Genomic DNA, 21980 nt, shown 5'->3' on the forward strand with positions numbered 1-21980 from the left:
AGTTTCCTTACAAAAAGCATATTTCATAAGGTATTTTTAGAACATTAATAAAAATAAATATAACAAGGATTAATTCCCAAATTAGCAAAGATTTATAATAAGGTAATATTACAGGAATAGGGTTTTTTAATTTCAAAAAAAAGTTGCTAATTTATTGACTGATTGTCTTTATAATTTAAATTTAATTTTTAAACTATTTTCTAGCCAGCAAAAGGAAAATACGAAACTTTCTAACGTATTTGTATCTACTTCTAGTTATACTTTTAATTTCTAGCTATTCATGAACAGAATAAATATAACTTGCTATAATTTTAAAATAAATAATAAAAATTCAGCATAATTTATATTTTTTAAAAATAATATAGAATGTCTTTTATAGCTTTAAAGAAGCATTTTATTGTAAATTTATTTTATTTTATATAAAATTAATAAAGAATATTTGTGATTTTATTCATATGACAATAAAAAGATGTTAAAATTAGAGATTATATTTTATAAAATTCAATAAGTAATTATTATTTTAAATACATAATTTTTATAAATTGTTAGCAATTTCATAAAAATATTTAAGCTGCTTATTATTTAAGAAATATTAAACGATAGAGAGAGAATAAATAACTCAAAAAATATTTTAAATAACAAAAGTTATTAATTAATAAAATTTAATGCTAATATTTTGGTTTAAACATTATTTTAGTTTTACAGCAAAAATAAGTATGCATTGATATAAATGTATGTTAAATAAAAGCTTTTCAGATAAGTTTAAAAATAAATCAATATTATCTGTAATTAATGAGTTTTTATTAGTGTTAAAATTTTCAATAAAATATTTAAGTTGCTTTTTGATAAGAAATAAATTATAGAAGCAACCTTTGCCTTCAATTAATGAGTTTATAAAAATCTTAACAATTTCAGCAAAGTATTTAATTATGCTGATTATTTTTATATTAAATATATAAATCTCTAAAAAAATCAAAAGTAAAGCTGAGTGTTTATAAAATAATTTTAAATCTAATCCTTATTTTTTTATTGAAATATTTTTTAATTTAATAGATTAATAAAAATAAATTGAAAGTAAAAACTTTTCATATAAGTTAAATAATCAACTAACAGTTAGAAAAATGTAGAAAAATGCTTTCTGCTTACAAATTAATATTAAAAATTATAGAAAATCTAATGAATAAAAAATATTCTCAAATAAAATTGAAATATTTTAATTAATATAATATTAACAAGTTTAAAAATATACCTTAATCGTTGATTGCATCAATCTACCTTTATTGAAGATTATTTGGTCTAAAAAATATTAACCTTTATCTAGTCTTAAAAATTAGTCTATTTACTAAAATGAGAATTTTAAAAAAGTTTTTAACCCAAATTTAACGCGCTTTTTGGAATTGGCTCCCTTGATATTATTACAATTTAGACTAATTATCAAATTTGTAAATTTCGCTTTGCTTGAATGCTTTAAAAGCTTTGCTCATTTGAGTATTTTTAATCTTTTTATCTTCATAAAGAGACATAAGAGCACTGTTAACTCCATCTTATGAAGCGATACTCATCCTTTGTTTTCTTGATCTAAGAATAGAATCTTAATCGTTTGAGTTTTTAAAAAATTTAGCCAAAGCACTACTATCTTTTGACTAGCTTAACTCTTAGCTGATTTGTTTAAATTCAAAGTTTTTTTTAGCATTTGAGTTTCTTAATATGTTGGATTATGTGTCAGACATTTCTTAAATATCAATTTATTTAACAGATTCTTCTGATATCCTTTTGACTATATTATCATTTTAAAGTGATACCCATCTCTTTCTATTATTATCACCATCTCTAATGCTCTTTTATTAATTGAAATCAATAGCTTCGTCAAATTAACTGCAATTAACTTCATTAATATATTTAATTTAATATGCATTATATTTCTTTTATTTTGATAATTTAAAGAAGTTACAAGAGTTATTTTATGAATAATCGAATTCTCTAGTGTCTTTTTAAGGTAAATCTTTTTCTTATTACATTTTACTTTTTAATATTTTTTTATTTAGGTAAGTAGTTTTATAACTATTATTCTTCTTAAATTGTAGTTCTTAAAAAATTTCAAATTAAAGACTAAGTTAAAAAGTAGAAGTAATTAATTATGTATATTTTTTAGAAACAATTTTTATAATGAATTGTAAAAATATGTATGAGCAGGAGAAATTAATAAAGAATTCTTATCTTTGATTAATTACAATCAGCTCTTATACAAAAAAATAAGAATAGCTCTCGCTATCATAGATTATATATCAATAAGACAATTTGTCCGAGTGGTTAAGGAGGAAGACTAGAAATCTTTTGGGTTTACCCGCGCAGGTTCGAATCCTGCAGTTGTCGTTTTTTTTTTTTATAAAAAAAGATAATTTAAAAGCTCTCTTTTGCTTGATCTGTTCGCAAATATTTGCATATTTTTAGGAATTAATTTTGAAAATTAATGCTAAGCGCATTAAATTAAAGTAAATATACTAAAATTTATATTAATAATATTAATGACCAATAGTAAATAGATAAAAACAATTTTTTACTACTTTTTTTAATTAGTTCTTAAAAAAAAATGTGCAATCTTTTATTTTTTTTTGTTTTTTGATTAAATTAATAGATTTGGTTGAAAATATCCTTAAGAAATTTAACAATTTTCAAAACTTAAATAAGCAATTACAAAACAAAATTAATTGAATAAATAAGTAGAATCTGAACAATAATAGTTAGATAGATATTTAAATTATTAAAAATGGCAAGCAAAATGTATTTTAATTGCATTAAATCAACAATATATTAAATTTATTCATTTTAAAAATAGCAACTTAAATAGTGAAGAAGTAGGAAGCGATTGCTAAGGTTCTGTGTAATAATTAGCATTTTTAAATTTGATAATTATCAAAATAATGAATATAAATAGATATATTTTTTAAAAGAAGTTTTAAGCTAAGTAAAATTATTATTAATTAGTTATAAAAACATTCAAGAAATGTGGGATACTGAATTAAGCAATAAAGATACTGGTAGTGTTATTAACAAAATTGGTTCAAAAGACAATTGGTATTCAAAACAAGCACAATATTGGGAAGTAATTATTTTAATTTAAAAAAAGAAGTAGCAATTCTAAAGATATTTTTAAAAAAATATTAAATCCTCATTCTAGTCATATATATTAAGGCTAATAAGGAGTTTTTAGAGCTCATAACATTATTATCTTAACATAATATTTAATTTTTATGAAAAAATAGAAAACAGAAGCTACAGTTGAAGGTGTTCTTGGTGGTTTTGGAAAACTTCATAAGCCTGATATCACTGACTCAAGAAAATTATTAGAATTATTGCATGACAAATATGATTTAAACTATGGAAGAGTTATTGACTGCGGAGCTGGCATGGGGAGAATTACTAAAGAGTTTCTTCTCCACTTTTTTAAAAATGTAATTTTAATTTTTATAAAAAAAGAAATTTTTTATTGAAATTAATTATTATTAATTATTGAGATAAATAAATTAATATACTAATTTTAACCATTAGGCAGACGTTGTTGACCAAAATCCTAAGTACATCGAAGCATGCAAATAAAACTTTAAGGATGATAAAAGAGTTGTTCATTTCATAGCTAAAGGTCTTTAGGAGCTTGAGTTTCCTGAAAAATACGATTGCATTTGGATTTAGTGGGTAAAATTAAAAAATTAGTAAATATTTGTTTAAAGAATAATAATTATATTAAATAGGTTTGCAATTATTTGACCGATGAAGATTTTGTTAAATTCTTGAAGAGATGCTCTGAAGCTCTTGTTTAAAATGTATTTAAAGACAAAAATGATTATTTAAATAAAAAATCTTTTAAAATGAATAGGGATTTATTATAGTCAAAGAAAATATTGCATAAAAAGGATTTATTGTTGATAAAGAGGATAGCAGTGTCACAAGGTAACTATTTATTTTTCATCTCAATTTATTCAAAGTTTAAAAGTTTTTTGATTTAGTAAAGAATAAAATCTATTCATATAAAGACGGAAAAAAAAATAATTTATAATTTTTAGAGAAATAACATTTATTCAAAAATATTAATTTAAATAAAAAGATAAAAATTATTTATTTATTTATTATTTTAAACAAAATAATTTTTATCAAAATATAAAATTATTAATTCTATTAAATCTTTTATTTTCATCATTTTATTAATAGTTTCTATCATATTTATTAAATTATTTTCTTATTTTTATTTAGATCAGATAAGCTCTTTTTAGATGTTTTCAAATAAGCAGACTTGAAGGTTGTGGAGACTTAAATGCAATCTAATTTCCCAAAAGAGTTATTTAAGGTCAAAACTTATGCTCTTGTTCCTGCATAAAAAAAATAGGATGAAAAAATGATGGAGGAAACTGAAGAAAAAACAGCTTGAAAATCAATAATTAAACAAATTTATTAATTTAAGTAATTTATATTTTATACTTTGCGTTTGGATAAATTTGAATTAAATTTTAATCAACCGATTGATTGATTGAATGATTTTGTTATAAATTTGTTAAATAAAAAATATCATACTAGAATTTGATTGGAAAAATAAATTTTCATTAAAAAAAACTCTAATAATGAAATAAGTATGCATTTTTAGGAAATATTATTCAATTTTAAAAAGTAAACAAGCAACTTGATTCTATATTAAGATTAAGTATATTTAGGCTGAATTAACAAATATGCATATATTATTAGAAGAGTGAGTTTAGGATTATAAAATAGACATTTTTGATTGATAATAATTTAGTTTCCTTTTAGATTTTGAGATTAGAATTAACATATAAAAGTAATTGTTTAGTCAGAAATAAATAAGAATGAATTCGTATCAAATAACATCAAATAGAAGTTCGTCACCCTTTAAAATTTGATAGAAAATTTATGGAAATTGTATTTTAAGTTAAAAAATATATTAATTAAAGTGAACTGAAGAAGAGTTATTTCGCTCTAGTTAAATTTAGAAGTACTAGTTGCTATGCTAATTTACTGCATCATTATCAAATACTGGTTAATACAATTTTTTGATTGATGCTTATCAATTATTTACCTAATAATAAATTAAAAAAATTATATAGATTTTAACAAAATTAGTTCTAGTCTAAAAACTCATTAAGTTATAATTTTGTTAGTCATTTATTTATATTGGAATATTTAGAATTGTAAATTCAAGGTAAAAAAATTTGTAGTTTTTATCTATATAAATTTAAATAACAATTCCAAATAATTATAAATCGATCCTTTTTAAGCAAGCTGTAATATGTACACTTATTACTTTTGCATAATTGCACACAAATAATTTATTATTATTATTATTTTTAATTACTTAATTTTTGTGGAAAAATTTACGAAGAATGAATAATGCGAATCATAACTTTATAAATATTTGTAGATTGTTTCAACGAAAAAGCGTTGAAAGTAAAAATATTTAAAAAATAATAGCCACAGAAAATTGTTTATAAACTTACAGTATTAGGATTAAAGATTTAAAAAAGATAAAAATTCTTTGCTGATTTTTTGATATTAATTTATGGTAGAAATTATAAAAATAAGTTAATCGATACCAAAATTTTGTGAATTTGATCGGGTTTTTACCCTATTGATTAATTAATTTAATTGTCAAAGAAAAGGTAAATGAATCAGTATATTTATTTTGTGATTAATTCTTAATATTTTGAGTGAATAACTAAAAATTAACTAGTTTATATATGTTCCTAATTTTTATTTAAGGATACTGATTCTTTCATTCAAATCAAGAAAAAAGTCAATTAAAATTTTATAAAAATTATTAATATTTTACTTTACTAAGTTATTTGTCAAATAGTAAGACAAAAGCAAAACAAATAACTTTTATATAATATGAATTCATTCAATAATTTTACAAGTCATTTGAAACCAAATAATAAAATAAAGAAAGAAAGAGAATAATCATTAAGCCTTATGATACCTTAAGTTCAAAGCATCCCTCTTGAAGGGGATGACAATCTAAACACTGTGTAATAAATGGCTTCTAATCATATAGCGTTATCGCAGAGTGCTGCGGATTAGGTAAAGTGACACATTGCATTATATTCTTTTTGCTAAAAATATATCAAAACTTATAATTTATCTACTATTTATAGATAAAAAAACAAAAGAATCAATAGTTTAATACAAAAGCAAGCAAGCAAACAAGCAAATAAATAAATAATTCATTCATTTTTTATATTCATAGCAATCTTCTAAAGGCGGAAAGACACCAAGAAGCAAAAAATCATCAAGATCAAAAGATTTTAAAAGTATTTAGAAATAAAATTTGGAATGATATCAATAAAGATATCGCCACTTCTAAGTAGCATTTAATAATATATTTATTGAAATATAATAAAGGGAAACTATAAGAATTAAAACTTCATTAAGAAAGTTAGGAGATCCATGAGTAAGTATAGAAGCTAACCACAGTGTAAAAAATTAAAGTAATATTTTAATTTTTGTTTTATGGTATAAGAGCGTTAGTTTGATAATTTGTCAGCACATAGTGTCTGAGTTTTTGCTTTACTGGAATTAATTATGTTTTGTTGCATAAAAACAGATTCCTACAGCTTCCACTAAGTATAAAAGGGGCTCAAATATTTTTTATAATTCAATATTTGTAATCCATAAAAAAACATGAATAGTAAAAGCATAAATACTAAAAACTACCTGAAATTCATTATAACATGAAGAAGAGCAATTTATTTTTTGGTTTTGCCTTGAATCAACCAAAATATGAAATTATTTATATTTGTTTGTATATTAATTTTTTTTTAGTATTATATAAATAAGTTATTGGATAATAATTATTATACTGCATTTATGACGTTAGTTACTCTGTATGCACTCTTTGCAGATGATATTAGAGTCATTACCACTGAAAAAGATGAAGATCCTTATTTTTGGGGTGCAAGTTGTTTCGCTTTGGCTGCCTTTACAATTGAAATTATACTTTCTAGCATTGCTAAGGTAAATTATAAAATTAATCAAAAAGCTGTAAGGATAAAGAAAAACAAATAAACAAAAAATAGATAGAATTATTTACTTTTAATTATTTTGTTTGATTGAAATGTGCACTGACTTCAAGAAATATTTATTCAGAAATTAATCATAAATTAATAAAAGCAATCAAAACTTTAAATATTTGATTAATTGAATTTTCTAGCAAGGTTTAGCAATCAAAAACTGTCAGATAAACAAGTAGAAAGTATAAATAAAAAACGAGATTTTTAAATGAAAAACTAAAATTATAGTTTCGTTTTTGGATAAAATAACTTTTTAAATATTTTAAAAATGATGCAAGGTGCTTGATTGAAATCACAATTATTTACTCTTATTTAGATCGATTGGCTGTAACGTAGTTTTTTAGATATTTTAATTAATATCTTCCTTCAAGTTATTGAAAGTTTTGAAGCATAATTAATTTTTTGAGTCAGTATTCATCAATTCATGCAATCTAAAGATTATTAAATAAATTTGATTTATTTACTTTGGTTTTGAAGCAAAACTATCCATTTAAATTAAAACTAGTATTACATTTATCTAATTATTGTTCTATAAATTAAATACTTAGGATGGATATTTTCTTGGTTTCTTCTTTTGGTTAGATTTACTCTCCACTGTCTCTTTGATTCTTGATATAGGTTGGATAGCAAATGAAATTTTCGACGTTAATTCAGGTGGTAAAGGAAAAGCGTCATCAGCAGCATCCTTAGCAAAAGCAAGTAGAGCTTCTCGTGTTGGTAATCAAAGATTTTTTGCTTGGTATAAAATTTTAGCTAGTTTTATTATATATTTTAAATTACAGGAACGAGAGCTGGAAGAATCGTAAGAATAGTGAGATTAGTAAGATTAGTAAGACTTTACAAGCACGCATAGCATGCTCTAAAAAAGTAAGCAAAAGAATTTGAAAAAGAGTAATTAAGACTAAGAGCTTAGTAGCAGGATGAAATGAGAGATAGAGGAGATTCTAAAGTCAGCTCATCTTTCAATTAATATTAAACTCCTCATGGATTTATAGGGAATTCTAATCATTTAAATATCCCTGAAATATAGTAAAACAAAGCTCTTACTCCATCAAATATTATTCATCTTCGTCCTCCAACCTTACCCCCTATAAATATGGATATGAGAGGAAATAGTCACACAAATCGTAATAAAGAGAAAAAGCAAACTGTTATGACAGAGCTTGGTAAATTAACTCTCATAAAATATTTTATTATCAACGATATTTTTTTTACTTACACTCTTCATTTTAAGACTTATTTAAAAAATATGACTTATTAATATACTTAAGCTCAATCAATAAAAACTTTTTACTTAACAAATAGTTCGCTAACAATCTTAAAAGAAATCAACTTTCCTGAATTAATTACAGAGGGAAAAAAGCATTAGAGAAAATCAAGTTTTACCTTTTAGTTAAGCTTAAGATATTATTTAGTAAGGAGTCCTAAATGATAACCACATCCCTGTTCTTAATGCTGAACGTCGAAATATTGAGAGTGAGCCTGATAATAGAGAAAGAGAAAAATCAATGAGCAGTTTGCCTGCTAATAGATCTAGGAATATAAGTTCTTTAAGTGGAAAAAGTTCAGGGAGTAACACTTCAAAAGGTTCATCTTTTAATTTATCTAAGGTAATGATAATAAAAAAAATCTGATAGATCAATATATAAACACATATATAAATAGATAGATAAACAAATACATAATTAATTATTTCTCTCCAATCACATCAAAAAAGATTCTTATTTTAAAGTTTCCTTACCCCTAATTCGTTAATTTCACTTAACAGATTTAAATTTAATAAACAATATCGATAAAAATTAATTTTGGTAGTAAATTTTATAGAATAAACGCATGGATAGAAAGATAGAATAGATTCTAAATTAAGTTTTCTTAAAATATTAGAAATAAATATTTTTAAATGAATGAATGAATGAACGAACGAAAGAATTATTTATTTTGTTAATTTAAAGAAATAAAGAACAAAACAAACAGATAATTTATTGGTTAGTTACAAGTTATTTTTCGATTCTTAATATTTTATTCATATTTTTTATTCTAGTTTATTCATTTTTATTAATGTCATTTTTTTATTAAAAAGCTACAAAAAGCAGAAACTAAAGTAGGAAAAACACTATCTGATAAAACAACACAAAAAGTTATTATTATTGTCTTAGCTATTTTAATTAGTGTCCCTCTATTTACACTTAGTACTTATCAGGATCCTATTGATTCTTTTGGACCTTCTTTATCACTTATTTATAAGTAAATAAATTAAAACTTGAATTAAAGTTGTAAACAATATAACCTTTATGAATAGTTCACAGTTCATGAGTCCAGGAATATTTGATCTCACAGTTCAAAACTACATAGATTTCCATACAGTAATCATTAAAGATTAAGATATAATTTAGATTTTCCTTTAATTTATAACCATTATTTCAGACAAAAAAACTAATTAATAAATCAGCTTACAAAAGTTTTTCAAATCATTTATTTAAAAAACTAAATTAATATTAAAAGGCTTACAGAAATCCGTTAATATTATTAATGATTGGTAATGTAGAGTATTTCCCTAAAGATCCAAATGCAGTAGATTACAATAATATGAGAGAAGATGATTATACTTATTACACCTATTCTGATGATGTAAAATTTCTAACTATAATTATTAATAAATAAACAAACATCTTTATATAACAGAGTGGTAATGTATTGATCACATCAATATCTAGCCAAAGATAATCAAATATTATTAACTCCATCTTATCTATTGTTAGGACAGTTACAATTGCCATCATTTTAACAGTCGCAGCTGTACAGTTTAATAATGATGTAGAGTTGTATTTGTTAGAACCTATAGAAGCTATGCTCAAAAAGGTTACTAGAATTGCTGAAAATCCTCTAGAAGCAGCTCAAATGGAAGAAAAAGAAGAATTTGCTATTGAATAGCTTAAGTTAGAAGGAAAAACTAAAGAACTTGAGGAAATAGAGTAAAAATCCAAATATGAGACAGTCGTTCTGGAAAAGCTAATTATAAGAATAGGAGCTCTTCTTGCTGTAGGATTCGGTGAGGCTGGTTCAGAAATCATAGCTCAAAATATGAAATTGAGTAATCTTATTCTTTTTAATTAAAAGCACTATAATTAATTTATTTTTTAGATTTTTTACATTACTCTTCTAATTTTACATTCAAGCTTTCAAAAAAATTTAAATCATACCTCTTAGTCTTGTCTTATCTTATCACGCATAAATCATAAACAGCCCAGTTCACATTTACGATTTTTAATAATAAATTATTCAATTCTTTTTAAAATAATTAGACTCAATCAATCTATTTTACTATCTCTCTTCTTATTGCTTATTTAAATTTTATTATTTTAGATTTAATTTTAGATTTCTTTAGTGTAAACTTTTTTGCTTTTAACCATTTTTAATCAGGATTTCATGCGTCTTTTTTAAAATATTTTTTGATCACATTAATTTTTTGTGTTTATTTTTTTAACACTTTGTTTAATAACTAGCTGGCTAAGTAGATCCAATGATTCCTGGTAAAAAGATAATGGCAGTATTTGGATTCTGTGATATTAGAAATTTTACTGATGTTACTGAAGTATTATAGACAGGTGTTATGATATTTGTTAATGAAATAGCTTAAATTACTCATGGTGTTGTTGATCAATACTGCGGACAAGCTAATAAAAATATTGGTGATGCCTTCCTTTTGGTTTGGAAGTTTAGAGATAAAGATTATTTAAAGCATATTGATGGTACTGTAGAATTTTTACCTAACGACATTACTTCAAACTTTGCTGACTTATCAGTTATTTCTTTCCTAAAAATCATGGCTGGAATTACTCTTTCTAATAACCTTAAAAAATACTAATATAATCAAGGTATCAAGCAAAGGTTGAAAGGTTACAGAGTCAGAATGGGCTTTGGATTGCATTTTGGATGGGCCATTGAAGTAAATTACCTTTTAATAAAAGTAATTCATTAATTCTATTCCTAAAATAGGGAGCTATAGGTTCTTCTTTCAAAATTGATGCGTCTTATTTAAGTCCTAATGTTAATATGGCTTCTCGTTTAGAAGCAGCTACAAAATAGTTCGGTACTTAACTTCTCATCAGCGGTCCTTTGAGGAACGTTCTTTCTGAAAAGTGTCAAAAGGAGCTTAGACATATTGACTGTGTTACAGTTAAGGGATCAGTTGTACCATTAGGTATTAATTAATATTTATAAACAACTTTTTATTTTGATACATTATATTAACTTAGATCTCTATACATGTGATGTTAGCTTAGAGAGACTCTATGCAAAGAGAAAAGGAAAAGATAATTTCGATTTTAGTAATTTCACAGTAGATCAACTCAAGAAAAAGAAAATTATAGATAGAATGAAAAGAAATGCATTCAGAATCGAAGTTTTAAAGGGAACTACAAGAGTAGCAGATGCATTTGAAAAAGATTAAGATCTCTACGAAATGAGAAAGGAATTCCAAAAAGTAAATTAAGATAAATTTATAATTTTAAATAAAAATCTAAAAAAATTAAAAGGAATTCTATGATACTTGGGATCAAGCCATGTAAAGCTATATCTCAGGAAGGTGGTTTGAGTGTAGTGTGTATCTGAAATAGACATTGGTAATATAGATTGAATTAATTCAAATGTTTTCTAAATAATTATTTTTAAAAAAAGAATTGGTTCAGAGGTAGGTAGGATGGACCTAGCTAAACCTTATTAGAATTTATAAAACAATATAATTATATGTGTCCTAGAGATTGGAGAGGATTTAGAGCATTAACTGAAAAATGAAATAAGATTAGCTAAAATTTTATAATTAGAACCCAAAAAATTATTTTCCCAAATAAATAATAAAAATAACATACATAATTTTAATTTAGATCTAATCTAATTAAATTAATAGTTTTTTGTAAGAAAGAATAGAACCTAGTTAAAATTTTCAAGTAGAGACGAATAAAACAATCAGTACTTTTGACTGTTTTTAAGGAAGAATATAATTGTTAATAAATAAATAATCAAATTCTGACTTTCTTTTGAATATTATTTAAAAAATACCAAAAATGTATATAAAAAAAACAAATTTATTTTAAATCAAATTTTCACTTTATAATTAACTATTACTAAATAAGCTATTTTTGTACTTTCATAGCTTTAAATTTTCTTTTAAAGCTAAGTTCATGATGTTTGTTGTATTTTCTTTAAATAACAAATTATCTCATATTATATATATATGCTTCTTTTTGTTTGCTTTATTTCTTTATTAAAAAAGTTTTTATTTTCTTCATAAAAAGTAATTGCTATTTTTCTTAAGATCAATTTAAAATTTTATGTTTGTAAATTATTTTAGTAGATGAAAATAAACTGACTAAGAATATCAATATAAAAGCATAAAGTTTAATAAATTCATAAAATAAATTTAAAAAATAACGTTACTGCTTCCATCTAGAGAAAGTATTTTTACATTTAAGACTTTCAAAAATTTTCATTAATTTCATTTCAAAATATTGTTTTAAATTTTAAAAGAAATTTTAAATAATGTCAAAAATAAAAGAGATAACAATAAAAAATCTAAAAAAAAAGTAAGTATTTAAATTCATTAATAAAAATATTAATTGATATATCTATTTATTTATTTGTGTAATGAAAAAGATTCTCTTTTTATTTTTTTAGAATTATAATTTGTGGTATCTTTTTCTATTGAGTATTAAATAACTATTATGATACCACATTCTTATTAAAAAATTAAACAAAAATATCTTTTTCTTTTTTTTAGAATTTGAATGGAGGAAGGAGGATACTAAAAAGAAATTTTTAATAAACCAAAAAATTATTTTTTCTTCATATTTCAAAATTAATCTAGATAATTTTAATGGGTTTTTATATAAAAAATATAAATAACATTTATTTAAAGTCACAAAATATAGTTAAATGCTATCTAGTAATAGGGTATAAATAAATATTTTTGGAAAGGCTTTAATTTTCAATAATATTTTTAAACAATAAAATTTTTTATAGGTTTTGATTAAAATCTTATTAATATTAAATCAATTAAAGACATTATATATTAAAAAATAAATTTTCAGTATTTTAATTGCTTAAGAATGTATCCTCCTTAACTATAATAAAAAATATCTGAATATAGTGGTAAGCTCAGAATATACTCCTTCTATCAAATTAATTTTTTAATTTAATTTAAAAAATAAACTTAGTTTTATTTATGAAAAGAATCATTCACATTTACAATACAAAGAAGCTTTGATATATAAAAAATTTTCAAAAATTGAAAAATATTTATGTAAAATAAAATTACTTTTTTACATAAATTATATTTTTAAAATATTAAATCTAAGCTAAAAGAAGGTTATATTATTTAAAATAGTTTAAAGAATCTATTTATTTATTTTTCAAGATAAAATTGTTTCAATAATCATTTTAATGAAGTCTTCTCTTGATCTGTTTAATTTAGATGCTATCTTTTCTTATAAAGGCCTAGTTAGGTTAAAGTAAATATCTACTACAGAAGTTTCAAAGAAGCTATGAGCATGCTTTAATTTGTATGAATGATTTAATTATTTTGTTTCCCTAAATTCTCTAGGGTCCAATCCACCTATATATGGCAGTTCTTCGAAAATAGTATTTTACATATCAAAGAGATTTGTATTATCTCCTGGCTCATAGATGAGTTAAATATCTGAAAGATTACCATCTTATTTTAATAGCAAAAGATGGCTTACCGATTCTTACATTGAGGTGTCATTAACTTTATAATCAGTTGTTATTTTATTTATTTTAGATCCAACATGGAAACTTGCAACTAGCTCCATACTGATTTTACGTTTATCAGTAGGTAATTCTTATTGTTATTAAATAAATGAATAGGCATAGACATTTCTTGACTCATCTGTAATTAGGGCTCTTAGGGCATTTTTATTCTGAATAGAAAATAAAACACATTATCTAACATTTATGTTAATATTTTCTTCTGCTATTAATCTAGGCTTTGATTAAATTTCATCCATTTCATAAAATTGCACTCCTTTTTAGATATCACCAACTAAAAAATATTATTTATTATTCCATATAGAGCTTATCATTAATCTTTAGTGATAAGGTCCATCGTCTTTCCCTTAAGTGATTTAGTTTTTCACAAAAGTTAAAGTCATTACTTTATCTCTTTCCATTAAAACTACTTTGAAGTGCTCTGAACTATCTATTTTAGTTTAAAATTTATAAAATTAAGTTTTCTTTTTTCAAAAATTTCCAATTAAGAATAACAAAATAATTTTCATAATTATTTTAATATTTTTCAAAGAAATATATTATTAAAATCATAAATATTAAGTCAAGTAAATAAAAATAAGAAGAGTTAATCAGATTTTTAAAAATTTATAATAATTTATTAATTAAATTTAATAATTAGGATAATAGATAGAATCATCAAAGCCATAAGAATCTTCAGTCTGATTATGAATTATGTTTACATTTTTTTGGAATTTAAGACAATTATTTTAGAAAATTTCATCACTATTTTAAATGATATTTATGATGGATGGATAGATGGATGATTGATGTTATTCATTTGGAAAAATTTTAAGATTTTATAAAATAATAAGGAATTCAATCAAAAATGTTTAATAAAATTTGTTTGTTTTATTAATGGAATTAATAATTATTTAAAAGAATTTATTTAGATAAATAAGAGCAGACTGACAGATGGCTAATAAATTTAAATAAAAGAAACAAAATATAATAATTTTTTACTCAGATCGACGGTGCTTGGGAAGTTAAGGAAACAAAAATCAAAAATAAAATCATGATATTTGCAAGGATTTGCCATTTCAAGCATTTAGTCATACTAGAAGTAATGGCAATAGAATCTAGTTTCTATGATTTCTTCATTTTCTTTTGGAATATTTAGTGTGAGGTATCCTACAATTTGAATTTTATATCTCACATTGTTTTTTTTGTTTGTTCCTTCGAAAGTTTTGAATTTGTAAATCTTTTCATTTTCGGGAAGTGTTTTAATAATTGTTGAATTATGGGTTTCTTCATCTATTAATCTAATCTCTTGTCTGTTGCCATTTTAATTAACGATTATTAAAAACTTTTTAAAACTTTCAGGAGACATGTCATCCTATTTCATATTTTCTGATTTAGCTCTAACTATGTCCATAAACTAGGGGTTATATTACTACAAAGCCTGAGGAGTTTCATAGATAAATTAAGAATTATATCTCAAATTCTTAAAAAAATAGAAAAATATAATCTTTCCGTCAATTGGAATCAAAAACCCATTTGCTAGCTGTTTAAAAATTAAATGTAAATTGAATATCTTTCATTTTAAAAACAAACAAATAAATTAATAATTTAATCTTACAGGTTAGTTTTCGTTATCAGTTAAAGTAAAAGCTGCTAAAGAGCTAAATACAGAGGGTGTACTCTAAAGAAGCATCAAATGGAAGAAGACTTCTTGAGTATTATTTTGGAAAATAGTGATGCAAGCTCCTGGCCTTCCTATATCAGAAATAACAACACAATCTATTGAGCTATTTTTAAATATTGTCTTCTGGTTTTTATGGAAAGAATAAAGCTATTTTTCAGTAATCGAAGAGTTACTCTTCATATCTTCGAAGTTAGCAGGGAAATTGAAAGCTTACTTTCTGTTTATGTATTGCATAGACCTGAGAGGTATTCTTTAAAAATCGTATGGGAAAATCTATTCCATATTTGTTTTAAGAATGCCTTTATAAATATAAATATCACCTGTATTCAATTTTATAACAAGAATAAGAGTTTTTTGAAGCTGTTCTATAGAGTATTCAGAAACATAAGTATTTTAAGTCTCACGAAGATCATAACTTAACTTAATACTTGGGTCAGTTATACTTCTCACAAGATGGTCTTTCAGTACTTCTTTTTTCATATGAACTAAACCATTTTAAATAAAAACAAGACCTTCTTTGACGTAATGTGCTTCGTATCTCTTATGAAATCTCACTAATCCATTATCTCTATTATACTGAGCTGAGAAAATAATAAACTCATTTGGAAATCCTACAAATAAGAAATCTGGACAGGATTAAGAGTTGTTAGTAAAGTAAGGAGTTATCTTTTGAATATTAATAATATATCTATCTTTTACCAGACTTCCTAGATAGTCTACTTTTTCCCATTATCCCTACAAGTATGAAAAAGTATGTAGATTTTATTCGCTATCCATGATAAAAATTGTATTGCACAGATAGACTAGCTTAACTAAAGTTCTATTGCTTTTTTGTTGGCTAATTATTAAAATATTTATCAAAACTTTGTTTGTTAAAAAATAAGTATCCAAAAGAAAAAATATTTGTTTATTTATTTAGATGTCTTTATTAAATAAAATAATAATAAATTAATTTAATTTTTAATGCTTAAATTTGAATTAAATTTTTTAACCAAAATAGTAAGTAATTTATTAGGTATTTCTTTAAAAGGTTTAAAAAAGAATTAATCGTTTACCTTTGTGATGAGTTTTAGTTCAGATCGTATCCATATGAGCCAATGCCAAGCTATGAAGATAAGGACAATACGTCATCTTAAATGTCTTAATATGATTGATTATGTATATCTATGACTCTTATTTAACTAGATCCCATTTATATAAATATAGGACGTTACTAATCTTCTTCTATTAGTTAGCCCTTTGTAATACCAATTGTAGAAATATTTGTCATAAAAAGACTTCCTAAGGATGAAACCATGATTTGAGTACCTTGCTTTTCATAGATAATAGTTTTACCACTTTTGCATGACATTATATAATATGTATTATCTATTTCAAATATTCTTTCAGTATAGTCTTCAGTCTTAAATTAAGCATCTATATTATCCATTCTCTTAGGACGAATCATTCTCTCACATTTATAAATAGTATTTCTTCCATTCATATCTCCAGTCATAAAATAGTAGTTACTAAATTATGGTCTTTCTTTATCACAAAAAGAAACATCTTTGATCGTAGACCAATTGTCAAAATTTTCACATATCTAATTTTAAATTTATATCAAATTCACAATTAAAATTGTATTAACAAAATAAATATAGATTTATTAATAAAATAATAAATTCAATTTAAAAAATAAAATAATTGAAATAAATTAATAACTATGATTATTAATTATATCAATAGATTTATCTTTTCAATAGATTGCAAGAATACGCAAAAAATTTTTAGAAATTTTTGTTTATTAAGGTTGTATTGCTAAATATTATTTGAAAAATGCTTCTTTTTTTTTTCAGTTTTTTTAAATTTTAATTAATTATTTAAGCAATTTATTTAATTTTGTATGGCTTAGCATGTTTTTATTTTTTAAATTTAAATTAACAAATTGCACAAAAATAATTGAATAAAAATTGCTTTTTTCATTCATATAATAAAAGAATTACTATTAATTTGTATTTTTGGAGATTAGGTTGAGGTTGAATAGACATATTCCTTGCTTGATCATCTTATTTGAGTTTCTTTTCAACTTAATCGTCAGTTGTTGATAGTAAAAATAAACATGAGTTAGTAGGATTGTATGAAAATCTTGAGTTTATAAACATCAAGTCATAATCATTTCTGCCACTATCCAAGCAAGTTTTTGCTGAAAAGCATTATCCATGCATAGAGAAATTTCTAACAAAAGATATTTATAGATTTGCAACTTGTCCAAACTAATTGAGCTATATTTCGAGCATAAATATTTTTTTTAAAGCTCTCATTAAAACTCTGTTTTCGTCAAGTTATTAAAATGTAACATTTTCTAAGCCTTCATCTTAATCTATATTCAACTCATTTTTTATAGTGGCTCCTTAAAAGTCTTTTAAATTTATCTATATATATATTTTTTTATTTTTGTTAATATTTTATTAATTAATTTTTAGAATAAATTATTAAATATTTTCATATTAAAACCTTTATTTGAAAATAAGTAAATTAATTTTCATTTTTACAATATTCCTTTATCGAATTTATTCATAATCTTATTTTTAAATTTTACAAATATTTGTAAATAATAATTAGAAAATGTATTAATATTTTCTATCTAAATTAATAATACAACTCCTATATTGCTTAATGATTTATGAATTTATCTATTTTTATAATATTATTTGTTTCTTGTTTAATTATACCAATAATCTTGCTTAATTAATTTAGTTTTATTTACTCATTTTAATACTATTTTATTTTTTACACTTGTCTCTTTTAGCTATTGATAACGCAAGGAATTAATTACCTCAACAATTTTTGTTTAAAGATTATCAATAAAATTTTAACAAGCGTTTTAAGGGTTTCATTTTTTAAAACTTTTGAGATCTAATTTGAAAAAATGGGCAAAATCTATTCAGCTTAGAATATATTAGATTGATAAATATAGATGTGTATTGCTTATTTATTAATTAAAGGACAATCAATAAGATTTCTAAAAAAACCTTATCTAAAGTGAAAAATTTTTTATTATTTGGTTAATTATGGTTAGAGTTAATATTAAAATAAATTGAATATTGAAACTAAGAATTTACTTGTTGATCAATTTAATATTTTTAGTGATGGAAGGCAAGACATGTAAATTCATATTAATATGTAGTCGGTGTTCCCAAATACAAATAATAGTTTGACATAATTAATATTAAGTTATTTTAGAGAGCTTAAATATGATAAGTATTCGAAGGCAATCTTTCAAACTAGGGATGCTAAGTTATAATTAATTAATAAAATATTTATATTTAAAAATAAAATAATAATTTTTAAGCACAAATATAAACTTAAAATAATTATTTTTAGTTGTTTTTTGAATTGTAAAATACCTTGAAGTGATCAAATTTATCATTAAAAGCTGGTTGCATAGTATTTTATGGAGGTAATTAATTATCTTATAAGTTAAACATTTCGTTTGGGTGCTCAGCTTTACTTTATGTACTCTGTTAAGCTTATTGTAATTGAGATTAAGCATACTTCTATAAATCTGCTTAAATAACTATGAGTTCAGTTTAGATTATTTTTATGCATTCATAGATAGGAGCTTCAAGATTACTATTAGCCATATTAGATAGTAAATTAGATTATTCCTCCTTACTATAGTGGATTTTCTTGTTGATGATAAATATGTAGGGTATTTTTTAATAAATGCTGGTCTAAATCGGCTTATGCTAAATACCAAAGTTTTAGTTTGACATATACTGGTTTGACATCATTTGTTATTGCTAAAATTGCAATGTCTAATCAGGGTTGTTTTTTATTTGCTTAAGCGTTACAACTGCATAATCTATGATATGGTTCAAATCATATTTTTTTTATAAATCTAAATAAAAAATCTAAGGAGCAAAAATAATCTTATTTTGTTTCATTTCTGGGTGCACAGATGGTTAATGTGGCTGAGGAATACTTTAGTATATTTACTAAGCTTAAATAAAGTTATTCTATTATAACTGGGAAGTAATAGATTTAAAGTACAAGTCATATGAATTGTTATTAAAGCAAAGAGCTAAAATTCTTCTTGAAATTAAAACACAAACTAGTTCATTTACATTTTGTTCGTGCATATTCATATCTGTTTTTCCATAAAAATTGTGATGTTTAACACTATCATCATCTAGTTCTTTTTCAAGACAAGTGGCATTCATTTCATTAACAAGCTAACTTCTGAAGCAGTGTTAGGTGATTGTTTGCAAACAATTAAGCTATCTATCATATAAAAGAGTTATCATTTTCTTTTTTTCTAAAAAAACCACTAAATAAACATTGTTTTCGCGTCTAAAAGGCTTTATGCTATTAATTCTTCCATTGATTTATTGATATAACTAAAGCGAAGTGTCAATTAATTTGCCTTCAGATTAGGAAGAACCAAATATTTAATAGATTTAAATAGCATCATCAGACCATAAAATCAAGTAAGTAAGTAGGCTAAAATATTTTTCAGATTCTTTTTGAGTTATCTTAAACTGATGATATTGATTGTTTGGAATTTTAGGGAATTTATCCTCCTCAAATCCGCTGTTTAAATGCAACTCAACAAAAGCGCTCCCCTTAACTACAAAGTTATTTGTTATGTTAAGATAAGAATAAATTAAGTTTTTTTTGCCTTCCTATTTAGCTTATTTCTAATCTAAGAATTCAGTCATTTGTTATTTATATATCTATCTATCTTGTAGACCTAATTAATAAAAACTATTTGCAAAGAACAATAAATTTTGTTTATTAGAAATTATAAAGAGATATATATCCAAATTCAAAAGATATTTATTTTATAGTTTATGTTTCTATCAATAAAATTTCAAGTAGGTTTGCTCTTTTATAAATATTTTGCATGCTATTCTCAGTTAAACATTTCATTTTAATATCATCAAAAACCAATTTAAAAATACAAACATTTAAAATGCTAAATAAATAAATAAAATTTTTGTAAACCAAATTTAAAAAACGAAATATTTTATTAATTATTTGCCAATACTAAAAATAATTTCTTATTTTAAACTTTTGTTGTTTTTTTTTTAATAATTGATTGTGATTTTAAATAGAAATATAGATTATATATTCTTATCAAGATTACTTATTTCAAAAGTTGACTTTAAAATAATTCTTTCAATCATATTTTTTTTAGATTAAATTTATAACTGAATTAATTTATTTTACTTAAAGATTTTGATTCAATTAACATTTTGCTGAATAAATCAATGAATGAAAGAATAAATAAAAATATTTTCAAACAAAAATTTATTTAAATTAAAATTATTTTTTAAATTTATCTATTTTACTTAAAAACCAATTTCTTCAAATTTATTTAAAGTTTAAAAATTAAAGTTATTATTAGAATTAATTTAATTTGCTTCAAAATATCTATTTTAAATTATATTTTATGAATAAATATGTTAAATTATTTATTTTTTTACATCAAATATGATATTTACTGGGAGAATAGTTGAAAAATATCTGAATTTTTAAGCATTATAAAATGTAGATAATTTTATTAAATTGAAAGTTAATAAATTATTGATATATTCTTAAAAATTAATTTCGATTTAAGTTAAATTTATCAATAATTTATTTTGAGATTACAAATATATTATGTAAACTAAGTTAGAGCTGCCTAAATTTTTATTTTTCATAGTAATCATAATTTTTATTTAATAAATCACATAAAATATACATATAACTTAGACTATCATAATTAAGAGATGGATGTGTATGTATTTTACTTAATTTGTCTTTTTAAAGCTTTTTATTTATTTAAAATTAGTGAAGATTATGAAGCGGATTCTCCAGTAACAATATTAAGTATTTATAGGCATTAATACTGAATTATTTTAGATTAATAGATTTCATCAAATTTATTAATAATTTATTAATTTATTTTATTTACTTATTTTTTCATCTAGAAGAGTTAACAAAAATTATATATATATATATTTACTAATTTTCTCAAAATATTTAAAATTTCAAATTATTTTATGACTAATAATTCCAAACTTCATATAGTAATTTTTAGATTTTTTTTTTAGATTAATCAAAATCTTAAAAATTTAATTGGTATTTTGCGAATTTACTTTTGTAGAAAAATGTAATAATTATTTTTTGATACTTTTTGATTGAGTTTAAAAGGTAAATTGAATCTTTACTCTAAGTTTTTGGAATTTTTTGATGTGTCCTTAAATATTTGTTTGCTTTAAGTGAATTTAATTTATAGATTATATCAATATCTTTGGGAGTCAATTAATTTGTTCTAAGCTGCGTTTGATGTAAAGTATTTTGGATTTGAGTGGAATTAATTAATTAAAGAATTTGAAGTTTAAATAAAATGCAGGTAAGCAAGGAAGAAGCGGATTTTGAAGAAGAGTTTTGTGAGATATTTAAATATTAAAAAATAAATATAAAAGTGTTATAGAGTG

The 21980-nt window shown here is 22.5% G+C and overlaps 5 protein-coding genes across 5 annotated transcripts; 2 read left to right on the plus strand and 3 right to left on the minus strand. All coding sequences in view use genetic code 6, as the record gives it.

Annotated features, from left to right (window-relative positions):
- Positions 1 to 1266: 1266 nt before the first annotated feature.
- On the minus strand, positions 1267 to 2018 carry TTHERM_000279879 (zinc knuckle protein; the record flags this gene model as incomplete). Its single annotated transcript, XM_012798153.1, has 2 exons — positions 1267 to 1311; positions 1374 to 2018. The coding sequence occupies 2 exons, from the start codon at positions 2016 to 2018 to the stop codon at positions 1267 to 1269; spliced, it is 690 nt and encodes a 229-aa protein (XP_012653607.1).
- Positions 2019 to 2767: 749 nt separating this feature from the next.
- TTHERM_00279880 (AdoMet-dependent proline di-methyltransferase) lies at positions 2768 to 4423 on the plus strand (the record flags this gene model as incomplete). The annotated part of the gene is made up of 8 exons (XM_001018144.2): positions 2768 to 2781; positions 2837 to 2881; positions 2986 to 3103; positions 3264 to 3452; positions 3550 to 3693; positions 3750 to 3821; positions 3875 to 3948; positions 4249 to 4423. The coding sequence occupies 8 exons, from the start codon at positions 2768 to 2770 to the stop codon at positions 4421 to 4423; spliced, it is 831 nt and encodes a 276-aa protein (XP_001018144.2).
- A 1469-nt stretch (positions 4424 to 5892) lies between these two features.
- TTHERM_00279900 (cation channel family protein) lies at positions 5893 to 11342 on the plus strand (the record flags this gene model as incomplete). The annotated part of the gene is made up of 13 exons (XM_001018146.3): positions 5893 to 6081; positions 6248 to 6311; positions 6403 to 6488; positions 6823 to 7014; positions 7619 to 7787; positions 7853 to 8236; positions 8376 to 8680; positions 9151 to 9314; positions 9370 to 9433; positions 9573 to 9698; positions 9753 to 10161; positions 10574 to 11016; positions 11067 to 11342. The coding sequence occupies 13 exons, from the start codon at positions 5893 to 5895 to the stop codon at positions 11340 to 11342; spliced, it is 2871 nt and encodes a 956-aa protein (XP_001018146.3).
- Positions 11343 to 11414: 72 nt separating this feature from the next.
- On the minus strand, positions 11415 to 11936 carry TTHERM_000279909 (transmembrane protein, putative; the record flags this gene model as incomplete). The annotated part of the gene is made up of 1 exon (XM_012798154.1): positions 11415 to 11936. One exon carries the CDS (start codon positions 11934 to 11936, stop codon positions 11415 to 11417), a length of 522 nt encoding a protein of 173 aa, XP_012653608.1.
- Positions 11937 to 13477: 1541 nt separating this feature from the next.
- On the minus strand, positions 13478 to 20216 carry TTHERM_00279910 (hypothetical protein; the record flags this gene model as incomplete). The annotated part of the gene is made up of 7 exons (XM_001018147.1): positions 13478 to 14283; positions 14835 to 15375; positions 15451 to 16354; positions 16572 to 17098; positions 17499 to 17927; positions 18618 to 18788; positions 18903 to 20216. The coding sequence occupies 7 exons, from the start codon at positions 20214 to 20216 to the stop codon at positions 13478 to 13480; spliced, it is 4692 nt and encodes a 1563-aa protein (XP_001018147.1).
- Positions 20217 to 21980: the final 1764 nt, after the last annotated feature.

This window comes from Tetrahymena thermophila, assembly GCF_000189635.1.
Source record: "Tetrahymena thermophila SB210 genomic scaffold scf_8254600, whole genome shotgun sequence".
Classification (NCBI taxonomy): Eukaryota; Ciliophora; class Oligohymenophorea; order Hymenostomatida; family Tetrahymenidae; genus Tetrahymena; species Tetrahymena thermophila.